At 34.9% G+C, this 21,782-nt stretch overlaps 1 protein-coding gene across 1 annotated transcript in view; it reads right to left on the bottom strand.

Moving 5' to 3' along the window:
- Positions 1-403: 403 nt before the first annotated feature.
- LOC306868396 (oxysterol-binding protein-related protein 5-like) overlaps positions 404-21,782 on the bottom strand; it is a 48,410-nt gene continuing 27,031 nt past the window's right edge. The window contains exons 2-22 of the mRNA XM_079414521.1: positions 20,993-21,149; positions 17,223-17,296; positions 15,903-15,983; positions 14,598-14,699; positions 14,314-14,517; positions 14,150-14,234; positions 13,904-14,066; positions 11,144-11,345; positions 10,580-10,764; positions 10,385-10,466; positions 7,711-7,809; positions 7,398-7,494; positions 7,201-7,299; positions 6,628-6,725; positions 6,458-6,547; positions 5,948-6,084; positions 4,701-4,880; positions 3,943-4,066; positions 3,741-3,855; positions 2,565-2,667; positions 404-2,447 (exon numbers count right to left, since the gene is read on the bottom strand). Coding sequence (XP_079270647.1) covers positions 2,312-2,447; positions 2,565-2,667; positions 3,741-3,855; positions 3,943-4,066; positions 4,701-4,880; positions 5,948-6,084; positions 6,458-6,547; positions 6,628-6,725; positions 7,201-7,299; positions 7,398-7,494; positions 7,711-7,809; positions 10,385-10,466; positions 10,580-10,764; positions 11,144-11,345; positions 13,904-14,066; positions 14,150-14,234; positions 14,314-14,517; positions 14,598-14,699; positions 15,903-15,983; positions 17,223-17,296; positions 20,993-21,128 — 2,592 coding nt within the window. The 5' untranslated portion in view covers positions 21,129-21,149 and the 3' untranslated portion in view covers positions 404-2,311. The remainder of the gene's footprint in view (positions 2,448-2,564; positions 2,668-3,740; positions 3,856-3,942; positions 4,067-4,700; positions 4,881-5,947; positions 6,085-6,457; positions 6,548-6,627; positions 6,726-7,200; positions 7,300-7,397; positions 7,495-7,710; positions 7,810-10,384; positions 10,467-10,579; positions 10,765-11,143; positions 11,346-13,903; positions 14,067-14,149; positions 14,235-14,313; positions 14,518-14,597; positions 14,700-15,902; positions 15,984-17,222; positions 17,297-20,992; positions 21,150-21,782) is intronic.

Raw genomic sequence — 21,782 nt, 5'->3', positions numbered from 1 at the left:
CTGCTACTGCTAGCATGTTGCTAATGTGTTTTGAGTGGTTAGCATGTTGCTGAGGTGTTTTGAGTGCATGTTAACATATTTCTGAGGTTTCTAAGTGGCTGCTACCGCTAGCATGTCACTAGGGTGTTTCCGTGGTATTACAAAACAGTTGCTAAGGTGTTTGTTCTTAACTGATTTTTTCTTAAGAATTCTTGAAAATAACCTTTCTTTAAAATTGTAAATAAAGTTAGAATAACCTCCAACTGACTTTCAAATTATAATCACAACACTTGATACATATTACTACTTATTAGGAAGTGTATGGCTTTCAAATACTGGCAAAATGAACAAACATGGTAAAACTGATCTAAATGTGTTTATTATTTTATATGTGAATGTTTCAAAAAATGGCAAAGCAAAATGTCGAAATGTAAAACTTTACTGTGGTGCTGTAATTGCAACAATCATTAACAAACAGTGAGCCATTGACATCTCATTCATTTCAGTTGTCAGACAAGATAACATTGTACTGTGCTCTGTAAAAAAGGAAAAAAGGAAATGAAACATAATTTTACATTTCAATGGGTTGAACTATGGCCCAGGAGCACAAGCACAAGCATCATTCAAGCACAACTTTCCTATATGAATCCTGCATTGGAAGTTTTGTACTTTGACCTTAATATTTCCCCTAAAGGGGTCACTCAACTTCACAACAAAAAACTTCAGGAAGAGAAAGCAATTTGATGCTCAACTGCACTTGCTCCCAGAAAACCTGAATGAATGTGTTCTTAAAAACAGTAAGATTATATAAAACAAATCAAGTGAAATGATCAAATAAATACATTCTCAAATTCAATTGTTCCAAACTAATATATATACACTTTCGATTAATCAGTCACACCTTCGTTATTGAATATATCGCACTTAATGCAAGCAACTTCAATGAACTTGAACTTCCCAGAAGGCCTCACGTGTCCCTATTGTGACTGACCTACCCAATGCCCAACAAACAGTCATGAATATGAATATTCATTTTATGGCAAGCCGTTTTAACATTTAATTCTTACAACATACTAGTATCTATTTGCATGCTACTAGTACCTATTAAGTAGATACTAGCACTATTCATTAGATATTCAATTTAGTATTCAATAAATATGTACTAGTATCTAATGCATACTTACTAGTAATATTTAAAAAGACACTACTCACTATTGTAATACATACTAGTCTAGTATATATAGTCTAGAACTAAATAGTTGATAGGTGAATGAAAGATTTCCATAGAAGTCAATAGCAAAAATTTGAAATGTTACTAGTAACAATACAATAGATACTAGTTACTACTGAAATAAGTACTAGTATCTAATGAATCAGAACTTGTATCTAATGAATAAGTACTAGTAGCTAATGAATAAGTACAAGTAGGCTAATGAATACGATCTATTAGCTAATGAATAAGCACTAGTATCTAATGAATAAGTACTAGTAGCTTCAGAGTAATCACCAGGAGGCCTAGTTAATGAATAAGAACTAGTAGCTAATGGATAAAAACGAATAGCTAATGAATAAGAACTGGTATTTAATGGAATACACACTAGTAGCTAAAAATAAGTACTAGTAGTATGAAACTGGAAACTAGTATGGTTTAAGGATTAAATGTTAAATTGGCTTGCCATAGTCTTATGGCTGATTGTTCATTGTTATCGTAGTGCTTTCGCCAAATCTGTTAACTTCATCTAAATCTACACGCCACATTTGGTGTCAGAGCATTGTTTCCTTTGTGTACAATCAAGTTTGTAAACATTTACTCTTCTTTGTATTGTTCTATACAGAAACACTGTTTTGGTTAAATAATAAAACGAGCAAATTTGTGTGGTCAGACTTCACTTGAAAGCATAATAAAATTGCACAGGTGGACTTCACTGCCTTTTCGCTTCTTTTTCCCCCTTTTTGGCATCAGTATTAAGGCCCGGTGTATAAATGGAAGAGGAGTTTGTGGGAAACACGCACACAGACACACAAACCCATTCAACTGCATTCAAATATGCCACAAATACATGACCTATATTGCAGAGAAAGGGAAGTATGTAGGAAAGAGGGAACACGTCAGTTACAGAGAGTGGCAGTACAGCGTTTTACATCCACTCTGAAATGATTATCGATCATATTCATTAAAACAAGAGTCTCTTTCTCTCTAATTGAAGTGCTTAGTGCTTGATGGTGCAGCTACGGTCGGTAGCAACATTGTGACGGGGCATTCAAGGGGCTGTGTGACGGTGATAGTTTGGCTGTGTTTATTGCTAGGCGATGGTCGCTGGGTGACAGCATCTCAAGTGAAGACGTAGTTGATGAGTAGCTGGAAGAGCAACAGCATGCAGAGGATGAGATAGTGGCGGCCGCTCAAGGACTTGCTCTCCTCCGCCGTCTTGTGCCGCGTGATCTGACGTCCCAGTGCACTCAGGTTTCTGAAAATAAAAGGATCAGTGTGATTAATATATGATATTGAATATCAGAGAGACATGTACAGGTAGTTATTATGCCATCAGTAATGATGAATACAGTATGTCCCAGGCTGTACTTGCCTCTGGATGTCCTGCTGTGTTTTCTGTATAGCTGCTACCGAGGCCTCTATGAGGACGATGTCCTTCACTTCTTTTGTGCATCTCGCACACTGGCTCATAAAGCCTGAGGAAGTCAAAATGAGATATATAAAAATCTGAAGACTTGAACTGTTTTTGAAATTAAATATATAACCGTTTTTGAAATTAAAATATATATCTACTTTTGATTGTGTGTGTGCGTATATATATATATATATATATATATATATATATATATATATATATATATATATATATATATATATATAGTATTGCTGTCAAACGATTAATTGCGATTAGTCGCATCCAAAATAAACGTTTTTGTTTATATAATATATGAGTGTGTAGTGTGTATATTTATTATGTGTATGTAAGTACAAACACATGCATGCATATATTTAAGAAAAATATATGTTATGCTTATATATTAAATATATTTATATATAATATAAAATATAAGAATATAAATATATAAATGTACATGTTAATTTTCAAAATATATACTGTATGTGTTTGTATTTATATATACATAATAAATATACACAGTACACACACATATATTATATAAACAAAAACTTTTATTTTGGATGCGACTAATCGCGATTAAGCGTTTGACAGCACTAATTAAAATATTATATATATACATAGTTTTCCAATACATACTTTTATTTTCTAAATATTTATTTTGGTTTTAGAATACATATTCTATTTTAGAATTCATACTTTATTTTTTATTTGAAAATACATTTATTTTATTATTAATTATTTTATAATAAACAATTTAAATCTTTGTTTTACTTTTGTATTTCATTATCATATCATTTCTATTTTTAATATTTGGCTTTTACAATAAAAATTTAGTTTTAGATAGTTTTTTACTCTGTTTTAACAGCATGTTCACATCTGGCTGATTAGACAAACACCCAACTTTTAATAACTTGTGTATAGGTACTTAAAAGTCCCAATTGTTTGTATAGGTGAAACTAATTCACTGTAATAAAGCACAAAGTGGATAGTTTGAAAATCTGATTGGATTAGTCACGTCTGAAGCTTTTGTAACAGTCTACTGTCAGACTGATGAACTATTTTAATTGCCGGAAGAACTATTTATTCATCTCTCAGAATGGAGCTGTGTTTGCGTATGGCTTGATGACTGGCCTTCGTTGTCGGATGACTCATGGTTGGGTTCTGGCGTGCTGCTGCTGCTCTCTGTGTTCTGACTGCAGCTGGACGGCTGGCTGCTCGACTTCCTGTGTTTGCCGTTCACACGCACCTGACAAACACACACGTCTGTCAACCAAACACACCCTGAAGGGCCAGCAGGTCACCTACATGAACTCTAGGAACCTGTGGGACTCACCTTCTGCTGTGCAGCCCAGTTCTGGCTGTAGGAAAAGCTGCTGCGCTGGGATTTCTCTTTTGTCTGGATGACGCCGTCTTTCTCAAACTGCACCACACAGCGGTCCGGATCCCACGGCTTAGTGCTGAGAACAGGAGATTATTCATTACTGGAACACTGCCAAATTTGTGGAGTTGTAATTTGTATTTATTAATAGAAAAAAAGCTTGAAAAAAAGCAATGATTTACAAATATTAAGATTAAAATATAAAAAAATAATTAATGAGAATATTGTATTTAACTTATTAATGTTGATTTAGTACAATAAATTGTAAATCAATATTCATAAAATAAATTATATACCATTTTCTATATTATAGTTAATAATAATAATAATAATAATAATAATAATAATAATATGTAATAAAAGCATATACATAATTGAAAATTAGGGTATCAGTTCATTTTGCTGTAGCATTTGTGCATGATAATTAATAAGAGTCTATATATGAAAGCAAAACATACACACACACACACACAATAAATTAATATTCATAAAAAAATAAAAATAAATAAATAAATAATATTAATAACAGTATTTACTACTACTACTACTACTACTACTGCTAATAATAATAATAATAAATAATCAGTATTATTATAAAAAAATCATAATTTAATAATATTTAATAATATATTATATAATAAAATGTGTAACGCTTCATAATAAGGGGACATTTGATAACATTATTAGTTCTCGGTGTGGTATTGTGGACGTACTCGGCGTATTTGTAGTGCCACTCATTGGTGTCGGAGTTGAAGGTGAAGAGTCGTGGGTTCCAGGGCCGCTCGGCTCGCTCTTGGGCCTCCTGCCGCTGAGCCTCTTCCAGCACAAACTTCTCCTGCGTGGCTCTCATCTGGTCTTTATCATTAATCGCTCTGGTCACATGCTGCCACAGCCTGCAGGAACACACACCAAACAGCCTTTACTCTTGAGTCACAGCACATTTCACAGCTCTTTGATGTGCTATAATATCAACCAGAACATTAAGGTCATATTTAATGATGCTTTGCTAAGTTGATTTGGAGGTCAAGATTCAAGAGAATCATAGTCTTCAACAAGGCTCGGCTGGTTAGCGTCAGCAGTTCACACCTGCTGGTAGATCCTGTAACTACACCAACTAAACCAAAAACATCCTTCCCCACTGACAGTCAGGTATTTGCCATGTATTTTGACAACACTTATGCTAATATTTCATTTCATTATTGAACATGTTTTACCAGAGCTCGAGTTTTTTGAAGAGCCCCCGAAGTGAAACAAATTTATGGCTTTTATTTTTAACAAAAATTATTTATGAATGTTAAGATTAAGGTATATTAAGATATAAAAACAATAGATCAAATCAGAAAACTAATATTAATATATATATATATATATATATCGATTACTTATTTAATTGATGCATTGGTGTGTGTGTGTGTGTGTATCAACCGATACATCAATTAAATAAGTAATTGGTATTTTATTTTATAATATTGTTTGTTTTCTTTAAAATTCTAGAAAAAAAATGTTTTGTTTTAGAATAATACGTACACCCCCCCCCCAATACATCAATTAAATAATATGAAATTTATTTATACTAATATTTTTTATATATATATATATATATATATATATATATATATATATATATATATATATATATATATATATATATATATATATATATATATATATATATATATATATATATATAAATGAAATCAGTAATTAAAATAAATAAAACAAAAAAGTATGGTAAATCACAAATCAGCTTGCATATGGACAATCTACACTAGTTAACATTTAAAGTGGATCAAAACCTTTTATCAGAGTTGTCCTAAAACCAAAATGTGTTCTTGTCTTAGGACAACTTTGACAAACTTTTATATCCTCTTCAGATGTTGACTACTATATTCTGCAGCTCTCTCTTTCCCTGTTGTCTTTAACCCTTCAGGTTCTGAATGTGTTTGACTAACAGACCAACCTCTCAGACTCGAACGCCTCCTGCTGGTCCATCTGCACCACCTGTCTCTTCAGCCGCTGTCTGCGTATGTCTGGACCGGGGTTCCACAGCACCTCCTGCTGGCCCGTCCTCTTCTCAGTCAGGTGCACTTTACTGTCCTGCAGAAATATTTGGATATTTGGATTCGTCTGTTAGATCATGTGCCATCAACCGCTCTGATAAGCAATCTCGTAACTTGTGCGCTTATGTTTCGCCTTCATTTCCCCCATACAAATCAATAAAGTTCTGTCTTATTTTCTCTTATCTATGAAGAGACACTTGAAGGATTACGTTTCCCACATCTTCCTGTAAGCTACTGATGAAACAAGCCAAAATACTTCAAATACTGACATTTTATAATCAAAATGTATTATTTTAAAATAAACATTCTTAATTAACTATCCTTTTTTTATTTTAGAATAGATAATATTGTTAATGTGTATATATATATATATATATATAAAATAAATGTTTGCCTGAAATGATTCGTACCCAGTGCCCGTCTACTGTAGCCAGAATGTCTTCCCCCATACGGATCTTTCCAGAAATCTGGTTAACGTTGCAAGAGCTGCCAAGAAAAGGCTGGAACAGAGAAAAAGACAACAGTTGTGAGATTTAAAAAAAAATAATAAATAAGTTGCATAATTAGGTTTGGGACTTACCTTCAATTTGTATTCAAGTTCTGTGTAACATTGTGTTTTTTCACACTCGATGGTGATTTTTCCGCCAAGTTCTAATGTCATTGTACCATAAAGAATCCCTGTAAGAAAGACACAATTTCCATGCATTAATGTTTCGCACACATTAACATTGACAGTTATTATTTGTGTGTATGTGCATAAAACAATATTATAGTATTTACTAATATTAATAATAAAAACAACCTAAATACATACATCGATTAAAAAAGTAATTGAGAATAAATTATGATTTTTATTTTATAATATTGTTTGTTTTCTTTAAGATTCTAGAAAAACAAATTAGTTTTAAAAAAGAATAATGTTGACAGTTTTCTTATTATTTACCTAATTTCATTGCAAATAATACAAATATTAGCATATGTTTTGGGAATTAAATAATAACAAAATAATGTAGGATTTGTTTTTTGATGTTAAATAATAAATACTTCTTTTTGTATTATTTGTGGGTGTACTATTTCTTACTATATACTATATATAAAAGGCATAATTTAAAATTCAGTACATTATTTAATTATGAAATTTAGGGTCCATCACCTTTACAGTGAGCGTACGGCATTGTGATGATATACTCTTCATCTCGGGTCAGAAACAAGAGTCTGGCCTTTCCATCGAGAATAGCAGACAGCGAGTTCCCTTTAAGAAATCACACTGAACTTACAACCAGCATCACAACAAAAGCACATAGGCTGTGTATGAAAATCACTGCATGTCTGTATTTGAACGTTATATACCATAAAACTTGGATTTGGCCAGAATGCTTCCACTAATGCTGAATCCGTCCTTCCTATTGCTGATGTAGAAAGCTGAAACAGGAGGGTGATGAGAAACCTGAAAGTACAAAAGTCAACCGCTTATCACACGAGCTTATCGGTTTCCATTGTTTTACAAACAGAGACTATCGTCATGTTTACATTGTATGCAGAGGAAGACTAACCACTTCACACTGCAGACATTTAGACAAGCAGAAAGTGTATTCAGTATATTGTTTTAAAAAGCCATTCGGTTTTGATGTCAGATATTTTAATTGTAATTGTAGAGTCTCACCTGCTCTGCGATGTAAAATGTACAGCTGTCTGTTGGTGGATGCAGCCAGCAGCATCGAAACATCTCTCCTAGAATAGGGTTGTACGGTTTCTTCAGCCCCTGAAAGCATAAAAGGAATAAATTACATTTTAATATATAAAACAGGTATTTTAAAGGTGCTATAGAATGCATTGATACAATATTTTAAATTGTTCTCTGATATCTACATAGACGGTATGTGGCTTAGGTAAGGGCAAAAATTCTCCAGAAATGGTTTTACATGTGCATTTACAACGCTAGGTTTTCTCCCTAGAATGAAATGGTCTGTTATTGGCTTATTTGGAAGGGTAATGAATAATAATGTTGAGCTCTGCTCTGATTGGCTGTTTCACAGTGCGGCTCCTTTCACTAGCTCACACAGCAGGAAGGAAACACAGGGAGGAAAATATACATATCAATACTTTCTCTCGTAGTTATATCGTCGGGTAATTATACTGTATATAAAATGCGGGCATCAGGGAGCCACTACTAATATGCGGGGCACTGAAACTGCTTTCAAATGCACGATTACTTTTTACTTTCACTTTCGAGATTCGCGATCACACATAATCTGTTTATACTATGGAGCGGCAGTTCTTACCACACATTTTACAAGATCAGATGCTTGTCATTGTGCTCAGGATCTGTAAATCATTCGCCATCATCCTCAGTCATCTCTCCTAAGTGAAATCTTATGTACTGTAATGTAACAGGCTACTGCTAGCAAGAAGCTAACCATGTCCCTTTAGTGGCTTGCGTTATTTTATTAGAACATATTATTTGTTTTCCGTGCCTTTCTGAATACAGACACCAACCCATCCCTGCACTTCACATCCCCTGCACAGCCTGTAACATAACATTTATTTCCATGATCTGTCATTTTCGCAGTTGTCCTCGCTTGTTTCTTCACAATACCTGCAGAACGTCTGATGATTCGGCTGTGTAGGTCCGGCTGCCTTAGAACATGGGCGGGTATTTGCAAATGTTGGGGGCGTAACTATTAGCGATCCCGACTGTTACGTTACAGGCGGTGCTATGTTCTGATTCGCCTATTTTTCAGTGGTCTTTTTTATTCACAAGGTTTACATAAGGAGGAGGAAACAATTTCCATTTACAGAACTCTTATTGTTCAACTATGCCAAGGTAAATACAGTTTTCCTTTCTATGGCACCTTTAAATGGAAATAATATTTTTACTGTATTTTTGATGAGCAGAAGAGACTTCTTTCAAACACATTAAATAAATCTTACCAACCCCAAAGATTTAAACAATATTTTGGTGTTTCCAGTTAATTTTTAAACATTTTATATTTTTAATTTTTTTATTTTATATTAAATATAGGGCCAGTTTTACTAAACAGGACAAATTAGCACGAGAGTGGAATTCCAAAACAGCGCCGATGGGCGTGGAAATTTCTGCGGGTGATTTACGAACAACTGCGGAAATGAAAGAACACAGACACAACATCTCATTTACATATCGACCAACGCAATATACCAAACGCAGCGAAAATTTGCGTAGTCGCGAATAAACAATAAAGAAATAAATAAGCCATGGTACGTTGAAAAGAACCGTAGGCCAAACAAAAATTAATGGTTGCAGCAGTTTTGATAGAGCTGGTATTGCGTGACTCCTAGTTGAGGGTTCCAAGTCGTCTTTTATGTCCTGAAGCAAATTTAAAATAACATGGCTTGGCAAACGATATGTTCGCATAATGTAAAAATAGTTTAAGACATGCTTTTTTTGGGCGTTAAATAATGGCGCAAATATCAGTCATTTGAGGAGCGCAAACGTTAGTAAATCTTGTTCCGTGATTCATTTGAATGCTCTCTGACCATGAATTTTGCGTCTGAAAGGGAAACTCCTAGAAATGCATATTCAATAAGGTCAGGCGCAAAAATAACTGTGTCCATGCCTTTTTGGCGCTAATTGATCACTGCATGTCTTTAGAAAAACCTGACAGTACTATTTTAACGGCAAAAGACGGTTTGCGATGACGCAAGCTGTTAGTAAACTTTCCCATATTGTTTTGTTTTATAATAATTGCATTATTTTATTTTAGAATATATATATATATATATATATATATATATATATATATATATATATATATATATATATATATATATATATATATATATATACACACACACACACACACAATAAATTTTGTTTATATATATATATATTTTTTTTTTTTTTTTTTAGAATAGCTTTATTTTAGAATAAATATCATTTACTCTGTGCTGTTCTTTTGAACTTTCTATTAAACTTTCTAATTCCTCACAGTTTCCACAAAACTTATGAAGCGGCATTTTAGAATGATGATTCTGAAGGATCATGTGACACTGAAAAATACTATATTAATAAATTATAAATGACATGTAAAATGTAAATGGTTATGTTACATTATGATAATATTACACAATATTATTGTTTTTACTGTTTTCAATCAAAAAAATGCCACCCTGGTGAGCTTAAGAGAATTCATTAAAATATTTAAAACCTTGTGAACAGTTGTATATATTTTATTGTTTCTGTCCAGTTATTTTAATGTGATGTCTCAAAATATGCATAAAAATCATGTATGGGAACCTGGCTACTGTGAATCGGCTCATGATTCTTAATCTAAAAATGAGCACTTCACCCAACTCACCTTTGGTTTCTTGTAGAAGCCTGACAGATACCAGCGCAAGACCTGCTTCATCCTGCTGTATGGGCTCTCTTCCATCACAGCCCTGAAACACGCATATTTACCTTTATCTCTTCTCCAACAAACCCAATGAAAGCTAAACCGCTAGTCTCAGTAAAGTGTGTCTGGTTGCAGTAGTGTTGATAATGAGGTGCTCACTGGGACAGCAGGTCGGCATGATAGTAGTAATCCGACAGCTTGTCCAGAAATGAACGCGGCTCCAGGATAAACGTCGGCAAAACCACTTTAGACAGGTCCATCCCTGGCCTCAGCTGCTTCAGGAGAGTCCAGATCAAACCCTTATTCTCCTCAGAGACTGTCTCCACCTGCGACGACTCGCCAGCCTGTGATCACAACAGAAAATATACGCAAATAGTTTTGGTACCAAAAACTGTATAATTCATACTTTCATGTCATTTAATCGCACTGTATCTGATGTGAATAGTTTGGTGCCAAAATCTTTCTGTCAATATTTTCAGTTTAGTCCTACAGTAGTTTATGCAAATAGTTTTTGTGACAGAAATTGTTTGCAGGTAATTCATGCGTTCAAGTCATTTAGGCGCATAGTACCTGATGCACAGTAAAAAGTGATAAGACTTGATTGCAATTTGATTACAATTTCTCTTTGTTTTAGCATGTCTTCATCACTGCGTAACTGAAACATAATTAAAATAATCAAAGCAGTTCATTCAGATCAAACAGAGACTGTGATGAACTTATCACCTCTCCCATCTCTTCATGGGCTTCTTCAACAAACGCCGTGGCCTGCAGGCACACGTCATCCGATTGGTCCATATCGCTCTCCTCCGTCAGTCTGCCTCCATTCTCATTGGCCGCATTGTCCGAGTCTTCATGCGCCTCCCTCTCTGATTTGTCCGAGTTGGCGTCATTCTCCATATGGTTTTCCAACATGGAGTCATTCAAACTTTAACAAAAGCACACAAACAAATGACCATGTGAGATATGATTCGGCTGCATTTTTATTATTTATTCTTTAATTGCTATTAAAAAAATAATGATTTTCTTTAACTTTAATCATTCGTTCTGCTTTATCTCAGTGAGATTTATTATTATGTCCACGTTCAAAGCCCATCCAGATCAGTTGCCAAAGCAACAAACCACATGATCATCTTCGAGAGTAATTTGAATGACAGTGCTGTCACCATGGTCACAAGAGGTTCATTATATGAGCGTGAACGTTATTTTCAAAATTTCTGCCATAGGCAACAAAACTCTACAGAGAAATATGAATCTTTTGGCTGGTAAAAGAGTCTTAGATTAATAATCTGAGCATGAGCGTGACATTAAATCATCTCTTTGTGCCCAGCACACACAGAGATCACAGGAAAACCAGCTTCTGTCCTGCGTCACCAGCTGTCAGCAAGAACGACCAGCGAGCCAAGCAAAAAAAACGAGTCCTTACCTTGTCAAGAATATATTATTCCTGAAACTCCAAAGATTGGTAAACAAAAAATGAAAGCACCTCATAAACAGTATTTGTTTACAGTCGAAACACAGTGATTTCTCTCTACAGTTCCTTTCTGGATTGGTGTTTGCACAGGAAAGCTCTGCAGTAAGGTGTTTTCCAAAGCAGATTTTCCTGCTTCACAAGCTTGTCTGACGCGCTTGTACAAGTGTGTGTGTGTTTGTGCCGATGGTGGTGTTGGGTTTACATTCTCCTCATCTCTTCCTGCTCCTCTGCCTATCACGTAAACCTGTAGGGTGCAGCTGATTGGACGAGAGCTTCAAAGAGGCTAGAAAGAGGCAGGGTTTGGGATTTATAAATGATTGACAGCTGAAGGATATCACTGGCAAACAATGTCTACTATTTCGCTTCCTCTTGGGTACAGAAACACTTTGAATCTCATTGGAATATTATTTGAATATCGTGTAGATTTGCTATTAATGTTTGGTGATTAATCACAATTTGATGTCATGGTTATACGCCTGTGATTTTAGCTGTTGATACTGTAGGTCTCACAGTATTAGCACTGTAGTATAGAATTTTTTTGCATTTAGGTATTTAGCATTTATATTAAATTATAATAAATAATAAAAATATAATAATGCAATAAGAGGCAACAATAATAAACAACTGTTTTTGAATATTAACATGCTAAAACACAAATCTACGAAATATATGAAATCAAATATATCATAAAAACCAACATAAACTAGAAATATTACAGCATGCTGCCAGATGTTTTAGTAGACATGCAGTTTTGCTAAATGTCCAAAACAAAAGACCACGAGAAATTGAGTTTATAATGTTGTGCATGTAGAGAAGCAATAAAGCATTTAATATTGATTTTGGAGGGTGTTGTTTAATATCTGTCAAGTCATTAAGCACCCATTTAATGCATTAAAGGTTTTGTAGGAGCAGTAATAGATCATTTTTGCGGTAACGCACTCTGAAGGTGGCTGACTATAATATTGGTTGAAAATATGCAAAAGCTTGGATCTTGACATGAAGCGAGGTAGATTCAAACCCAATTTTCCCACATAATCACCAAGGCTCTGGAAATTGGGATTCAATGGCAGCAACATAAATGAGAAGCTAAATGAACGAGGCTATATTATTTTTTTAAATGTTCAATTGCAGCGTCAATTTTTTTGAAGAGAATATAGCGTAGCCAGAATTAAAATTTTTAGGGGGCCCATCTTAAAATGAGGGGGCCGCTCTATATTACATGTTGGCTATAATGTTAATATTAAATGTGTGCATTTTCAAGTGTTTGTGAGGCATGTGGAAGCTGAATAGCAGCGCGCTTATTCTGCATGACAGTTACAGCCTGGTTTATACTCGCGTTTAGGTATTGGCTAGGATTAGAGATGTAGAATATAGTCATGCAGAATATATGCTTTATAACTACTATTAAACAGCTAATATCTTAAACAGACATGCTAATAAGCAACTAGCTAATAGTGAGAATCGGTCCCTAAAGTAAAGTGTTTGGTTACACTTTATTTCGATAGTCCACTTTAGACATTCTACTAACTATAAGTAACTTTGTAACTACATGTCAACTAATTCTGATTAATCTGCAACTACATGTCTACTAACTCTCAGTAGGGTAGGTTTAGGGTTAGTAGAGTAAGTTGACATATACTTGCAAATTTTCTGATAGTCAGTTTGTTGTATGTTGTGGACCCATCAAAATAAAGTGTTAGAAGATATTAAGCAGACAGTTTACTAATACTCTAATGACTGCTAGTTGACATGTAGTTGCAAAGTTACTTACTGTTAGTAGAATGTCTAAAGCGGACTATCGAAATAAAGTGTTACCAAGTGTTTCCATACTTTCCTATCATTTAGTCACACTGAATCTGAACAGTTTAGTGCCAAAAAAATCATATTACTTTTGTGTCAGTTTAGTCCTATGCAAACAATTTTAATGTCCGAAAATGTGTACAAATATGTTCATGTCATTTAAAGGTTAGTGAACACACTCAGCATTGTGTTAATGTGGAGGGATCACTCACTGCAGCAGGTCCTGGTCGGTGAGAGCCGAGCTCTGCAGCAGCTGAAGTATGTGTGAGGACTCAGAGGAGCCGCTCAGATCTCCATCCCTGCCGCTCTTCGCCGTCATCTTCGACAGGCTGGAGCAGCTGAGAGCCAGCTCCAGAGCGTCCATCCAACAACGTCCTGGAGCAAACCACAGGCTGTGATCCTCAAATGGACTCCATACAGAGAAGACAGTTTTACAGAAGACAAATGCCACTGCTCACCATCAGATTCAGACGCTGCTCTGAAGATCAGGTAATTACTAGGTAAGGGTTGAGTGATGGAGCCTACAGATTCGCCTTTAGGACCCTGAAAAAAGAAAGATACCAATCAATCCCAACGATGAGTTCAAGCCAAACGTTGCATTTCAGAGAAGCTTGTATCTAACCTTCATGGCCCATATGGACTTGTCCAGTGGATGGTAGAGTTTGAAGCAGAATCCATCCTTCTTTGAAGGTCTTTCGATCAGTTTGCAGGCGTTGAGAAGAATCGTTCCCACCCAGTGGTCTGAACCGGGCGTCTTGTATATCAGGAGAATGCCGGGCCTCAGGACGCACCATAATTTTGTCCAACTCTTCAATGAGCCTCGAATCTGATGCATCCAAGAAGTGCATCTTAAAGCAATTGCCAAATTATTCAGTGTTAAATTGAAAACCGATGAGGTTTACCAACCTTTAGCCAGTTGGACATAATAACCACACTTGGGTCCTTAAGTGCACTGAACAGTTCTTTGGCGACCCTCTTCTTCTCCTGTCGATAGTTCTTCTTCTGAACCTACCATATGAAAGGTCAAGGTTTAATGCATTGCTCGAATATTAGCTAGGGGGCGCAAGTGGGCAGCAAGACGTAAAAAGTCTGAAAACCTTGTTGAACACTAGAGTGCATCATATACAATATCAAAAGAACCACTGTTCAATCCCTACTTTAATGAAGAAGAAGAACTCTGATTGGACAATGCAAAGATCACTCATCTAAAGTTAGATTCACAACAACTCAAGCCTGTTTAAATTTTGCATTTAGAAACTGTATTTAAATTGATAAATGATTTATTCATAGTAATTACAGAATTTATTATTATTTTGCAGTAAATAATAATAATAATTATTATTATTATTTCAGTTTTATTTTGTTTTAGTACTTTCGTTACGTCCTTTTTATAGTTTTACCTTTTATAAATGTAGCTTTATTTATTTTCATTTCAGTTTTAGCATTAGTAGTTTTAGTACTTCAGTAAATTCAGAACTTAAATGAACACGAGCAATTAGAAATTAAATAGAAATTCTAACTGAAATAAAAAAAAAGTTTACGTTTTTCATCTAATATTTATAATTTATTTCATTTCAGTTAACATTTTTTTTTAATATATATATATATATATATATATATATATATATATATATATATATATATATATATATATATATATATATATATATATATATATATATATATATATAGTTTTGGTTAGCAACATTAGATGAGTGGTTCATTTGATTGAGTATTTTAAAAGTTTTAACTAAAAAAAATAAAATAAAACAAAATTCAACTAAACATTTTTATGAAAGAACGTATATGGGCCCCTGAAATAAATGTGTTTCTCATGAAGAGTGGGACATTTTGTTGTAAATCATATTCTCCAGCACAAACAAGGAAGCGGGGCTAATGTTTTGAATATTGCAAATTGAACCGCTACTTGTAAGAAGCCATACATCAGTCCAAAAATGACACAGAACACTATTAGCCACAGACCTTTCATGCATGCAAATTGATTAGATAAAACTCGTAGCGTTCAAGGTAAGAAGAAAAAATAGATCAGATGAAAAGCTGGATTAAATATTTGAATAAATATTTTCTCTAGTACAGGAAATGCCTTTACACAGGTTGAGTGCCGTCCACCTGTCGACTGACACCACGACCAAGCTGCTGTTTGGAGAAACTGGGTCAGGAACTCTGCCTGAAGTGGGAGGCACATCATACCTTAAGCGATTCTTTCCTTGCCAGCTTCTCCGTGGGCGAGGAAGACTCCTTCTCCACACCGATAAACATCCTGGATTCCGACTGAAGCCAAAAAAGAAAAATCCCAGAAAAATATATTTAACTTTCATTTGAAGTCAACATGAGATCAAAATTGACCTTGTTTGCTTTCATAATACTTGATCCTGGGCTAAATATGAAATTTCACAATATCCTGTTTCATGTTACGTCAAATGGGTTGACATTAGAAAGTTTCCTCTTAGACCCAAATTAACCTCTAAACCAGTTCATACAAACAGTGGAGTCCAGAAAAACAACAGTAACGCTGTTTCACTGCAGCAAACAATAAAAAAAATGATAATGGAGATAATCGGCTGTAAATTTCATGATCAGTTATCAGGGTCTTTGATGTAGGTACAGAAAAAACCTACACTGGTGTTGGCATATTAAAATAATGAAAAATGCATTTCTATTTTTATATGTTAGCATAATTTCATTTAGCAAACGCAATTAAATGTAATTGTTAAACAATATATAATATAATTTGTTGAGTTATTTAAATGTGAAAATGTCACTCAAGTCACTTTATAGACAAATATATTATATATACACGTGATTTTTAAAACTACATTTAGAAATATAATACATTATAAATAGTTACATTATAAATGTTCAGTTATTTAAATGGGAAAAGGTGATTTTTAAAAAAGATTATAGACACATTATATATATAATTTTTTTTTTTTTTTTATGAATATTAATTTATTGTGTGTGTGTGTCAGAATATCCAAATAATCAATTAAATTACTGACAGATCAATTAGTATAATATTTGTTAATTGCAGCTGATGCTAAAAGCTTCTTTTTCAGGTTTAATGCTGCATTAGATCTTTGTGTATTACAGTTTAATGTCTCATATGGTGAATGAATGACAGGCTTTTATATATTCACCCATTAAAACCACATGATACGGACAGATGCACTTTACATGTGCCTGAGACGTGAGCTCTGATTTACTAAAAGCTTTTAGCACACAGAAAACAGTCTGGAGAGTGAAATGAAGATGGGAGGCTGTGATTGGCTGAGTTCTGACATGCGCTAATTGCAGGTCATTTCACTTCCTCTACATTGGCAGAGGTCTAGCGAATCCTTTAATCTTTTTTATTTAGCGCCATTCAGAAAAAAACACTCTAGTGAGAGGTTAACTAGTAGCATTAGTTAGCGTTGGTAGCTGAAGTAACATGTGTTATGGCTGTTTTCTTTCCCGTCTGCATTATAATGCGGTCATATTTCATGCGTGCAGTCACCAGGGGGCTGAACGCACCGCGCTGCTGGGCGAGTGGACCGGGCTGGCCTCGTCCCTTAGTGAGGGCAAACCGTTCCTCTCCGATTCATTCCCTGCAGAACACACACACGAGAACGCGCGCGCACACACACCCACACCAGCACACAAACACAGCATTAATATCAACCACCACAGTCAATCACATCTTTGATAATTATTATTAAATATTTTAAAACTTAGTCAGCTCATCTGAAGTTGAATGTTTTTTTCACGTTTTTATTTCTTAATAAATGTCCTTTACTATGCAGAATTTTTATTTTCCATCGGATTTGATTGTGTGGTTGCTAGGGTGTTCTAGGTGGTTACTAGGGTGTTGCCATGCAAATAAGGTGTTCTTAATCATTGATTATTGCTATACAATGTTTGTGTCTTAGGTGGTTGCCAGGGCAGTGCAATATGGTTGCTATTCTGATACAGTTGTAGCATGTTTCTATGCAGTTCCTTGAAAGTTTTAGGTGGTTGCCAGGGCATTGCAATGTGGTTGCTAAGGTGTTCTGAAAGATTTATAGCAGTTTCTATGCAGTTTCTTGAGTGTTCTAGGTTGTTACTATGCAATTAAGGTGTTCTTAGTCACTGATAGTGCATTGCTATGCAATGTTCATGTCTTCTAAGTGATTGCCAGGGTGTTGCTCTGTGGTTGCTAAGGTGTTCTGAGACACTTCTACACTGTAAAAAATTGCTGTAAAATTTACAGAAACTTACTGGCAATTTTGGTTGCCAGTAAGTTTACAAAAGTTCTGTAAATTAAAAATTACAATTGTACTGTAAAAATACAGCAAACTCTTGCATGCTGTAAAATTGTTGTGATGGTGTGTAAACATTTGGTTAACATTTCATTTGAGTCCACTGAGAACGATTATTTCTTAGTAAAAAACGGCAAACACTTGATTTGTAATAGCAAAGTTTCTAAAAACATGACTTTAACTCAAATCTTTGCTGTTTATCATCAGCTATAGCACACGTGTATGTGCTAAAGCGCTTAACAAAGAGATCATCAGTGTATCAGCAACAGTTACTGTCTTTAAATAAAGCAGCAGAACATCAGTGTTTGTGGCTCATCATTGACTGAAGCACAGGCTCTGCTCTCAGCACCATGGTGATCCACAAAACTAAACTAACAGATATCTCGTGCAAAATAATAGAGTTCAGTTAAATATTTACTGTCCTTATAGATAACACCTGCTGTTAACAAGCAGAATCACTGAATGAAAGAGAAACAAGAACTACAACTGACTTCAGCCACAGCCTTAGATGAACTGAACTGAAATACAAGACATCATTAAATCTCTCAAGATCTGATTAAACGACTCCACAAACAGCATTACCAGCTACACACATTACAATTTGAATTTATTTCTGTTATATGTCTACAAAAATGATTTGAGAATTAACAGAAGTTTAGTTGTTTTATTTAAAATGTTTCATTTGGCCTCACCAGTGTGGCCATCAGTGTTTGCTTTAGTTGGGCTCTTGACCCTTCATTTTTAATCTTAGCTTTTTTGTGGCTGCTGTAACTGTGTTTGTAAAGCACATTTATTATAGCATCAAAAGCAAAGACAATTTGTGACTGATTTTTATTGATTATTGATAATGATATAGTCATTATGTAGTGGCCTGATTCACTGATCTTGTTCAGTGGCTGGTGTTTAATGACATTGTGTGGATTTATTATTTTTATTTTTTGTTAGTTTTGTGTTGGTTACGCTGGTTCTTGATGTCTGTGTGTGTCTAAATTATGCTGTAGTACTAAAGGTTTTGTGCATAAGATGTTTTTAAAAAAATTTCAGTCAAAGTTTATCATTTGATTCAGGGTCATATAGCTACTGTAACCAACACCAAGCTTAAAAAATAAATAAATCCACGCCATGTCATTATACACCAGCCACTGAACAAGATCAGTGAATCAGACCAATACACAATGACTATATCATTATCAATAATCAATCAAAACCTCATAAATCACAAATTTTCTTGACTTTTCTTGCTATAACAAATGTGCTTTACAAACACAGTTACAGCAGCCAGAAAAAAACTAAGATTAAAAATCAAGGGTCAAGAGCCCAACTAAAGCAAACACTGATTGCCACACTGGTGAGGCCAAATGAAACATTTTAAATAAAACAACTAAACTTCTGTTAATTCTCAAATCATTTTTGTAGACATATAACAGAAATAAATTCAAATTGTAATGTGTGTAGCTGGTAATGCTGTTTGTGAAGTCGTTTAATCAGATCTTGAGAGATTTAATGATGTCTTGTATTTCAGTTGAGTTCATCTAAGGCTGTGGCTGAAGTCAGTTGTAGTTCTTGTTTCTCTTTCATTCAGTGATTCTGCTTGTTAACAGCAGGTGTTATCTATAAGGAGAGTACATATTTAACTGAACTCTATTATTTTGCACGAGATATCTGTTAGTTTAATGTAGTTTTGTGGATCACCATGGTGCTGAGAGTAGAGCCTGTGCTTCAGTCAATGATGAGCCACAAACACTGATGTTCTGCTGCTTTATTTAAAGACAGTAACTGTTGCTGATACACTGATGATCTCTTTGTTAAGCGCTTTAGCACATACATGTGTGCTATAGCTGATGATAAACAGCAACAATTTGAGTTAAAGTCATGTTTTTAGTAACTTTACTATTGAAAATTAAGTATTTGCAGTTTTCTACTAAGAAATAATCGTTCTCAGTGGACTCAAATGAAATAAGTTAACCAAATGTTTACACACCATCACAACAATTTTACAGCATGCAAGAGTTTGCTGTATTTTTACAGTGTAATTGTAATTATTGTAAATTTACAGTCTCATCGGCAACCAAAATTGCCAGTAAGTTTCTGTAAATTTTACAGATTTTTTTTTTTTACAGTGTAGCATGTTTCTATACAGTTCCTTGAGTGTTCTAGGTGGTTGCCAGGGTGTTTCTATGTGGTTGCTAAGGTGTTTTGAGAGGTTTAGGACATAATTATATGCGATTTGAGTGCTCCAGGTGATTGCCAGTGCGTTGCTATGCAGTTGATAAGGTGTCCTGAGACACTTCTACAGGTTCCTATGCAGTTCTTTGAGAGTTTTAGGTGGTTGCCATGGCGTTGCTATGCAGCTGCTAAGTTGTCCTGAGACACCTCTTGCATGTTTTTATGCAGTTCCTTGAGAGTTTTAGGTGGTTGTCATGGAATTTCTACAGTATATGGTTGCTAAGGTGTCCTGAGACACTTGAAGCATGTTTTTCTGGTGCAATTAAATTCCTAAAGTGTCCAATGCAGTTGCTAGGGTGTTCTGTCTGGCTGCCAGGGTGTTGCTATATTTTTTGGGTGCTTTCAGTGTTTGTTAGTGCATACTGTATCTATCAGGTGTTTAAAGTGGTTTCCAGGCCATTGCTATGTGGTTGCTAAGGTGTTCTGAGAGGTTTGTAGCAACTTGTAATGCAGTTCCTAAGGTGTTCTAGTTAGTTGCCAGGGTACTGCTAAATGGTTGCTATGGCATTCTGGGTAACTGCCAACAGCCGCCAATCAAATTCATTATTAAGTCAGTACTGCCCTGTATTATTTCTCCTAATTACTCAGTTTCACTCTGAAATACATTAAATTAATAAGCTAAACCCATACGGTTCCATGACAATGGTAATCTTGCTTTAATTCTTTAACACTTTAACTATTTTCTATGACCATAGTGACTCAGGAGCAGTGAGCTCCTACATGTGTCTCTTTTGCTTGAAGGATGTGGTGCTTCCACACATTCTGGAATTGAATGGATACCTGGGCTGAGAGGGTACAGTTCATTGTCTCCTCCATAGGACAAGTTGCGGGTCAGCACATGTGGGTCGATCTTGGGAGGCGAGGTGGCTGTGGGACAGAGAGAGAACCGTCTGCGGAACAAGTTCTCCTCCTTCATTGTGCCGGCCAGTCTGTCCACCTGGAGGGGAAGGGAGCAATGTCAGTACAGTCTGAAGCAGCATAATGTGCTGAAATACTAATGGATCATCACACACACACACACACACACACACTGAGTAACATTAATGCAACAGTGTTATGCAGTCCTTGTCCTTACAGAGGTAATAGATAATCAGCAAAGCAAAGTGGGTGTGTGTGAGTGAATGTACGTGTCTGCGCCCAACTTGGATGAAAATGCAACCAGAAAGCTTATGCAACATAAAAATTGAAGCTAAATGAGAAAAGCAGCAGACAGAATATAAATACATTAAAGTCAAAATATGTAAATGCGAGTTTGTAGACTGAACTGATTCTAAAGAGACAAAATGCAACCAACCACAAAATATAGCAAGATGGCAAAATATGGCCTATTTTTGTAATGAATTGTTCAAAAAGGCTCATGAACTTTGAAAAATTAAAAATCTATCAATTATAAATTCAAACTAAATCTGTCTCACTCACTCAACTGCATGTTTTTTAATATATCCATCCATCCAACTAGCTATTTGTTTATCATCTATCCATCTATCTACTGTATCATCCATCTATCCATTTTTCTATCCATCCATCCATCTATCCCAACTGTCAATCCATTTATCTATGCATACAATGA

This window comes from Barbus barbus (genome assembly GCF_936440315.1).
Source record: "Barbus barbus genome assembly, chromosome: 50".
In the NCBI taxonomy this organism is placed as follows: domain Eukaryota; kingdom Metazoa; phylum Chordata; class Actinopteri; order Cypriniformes; family Cyprinidae; genus Barbus; species Barbus barbus.
Note: the sequence above shows the minus strand (reverse complement) of the source record. Positions and strands in the feature narration are given on the sequence as shown.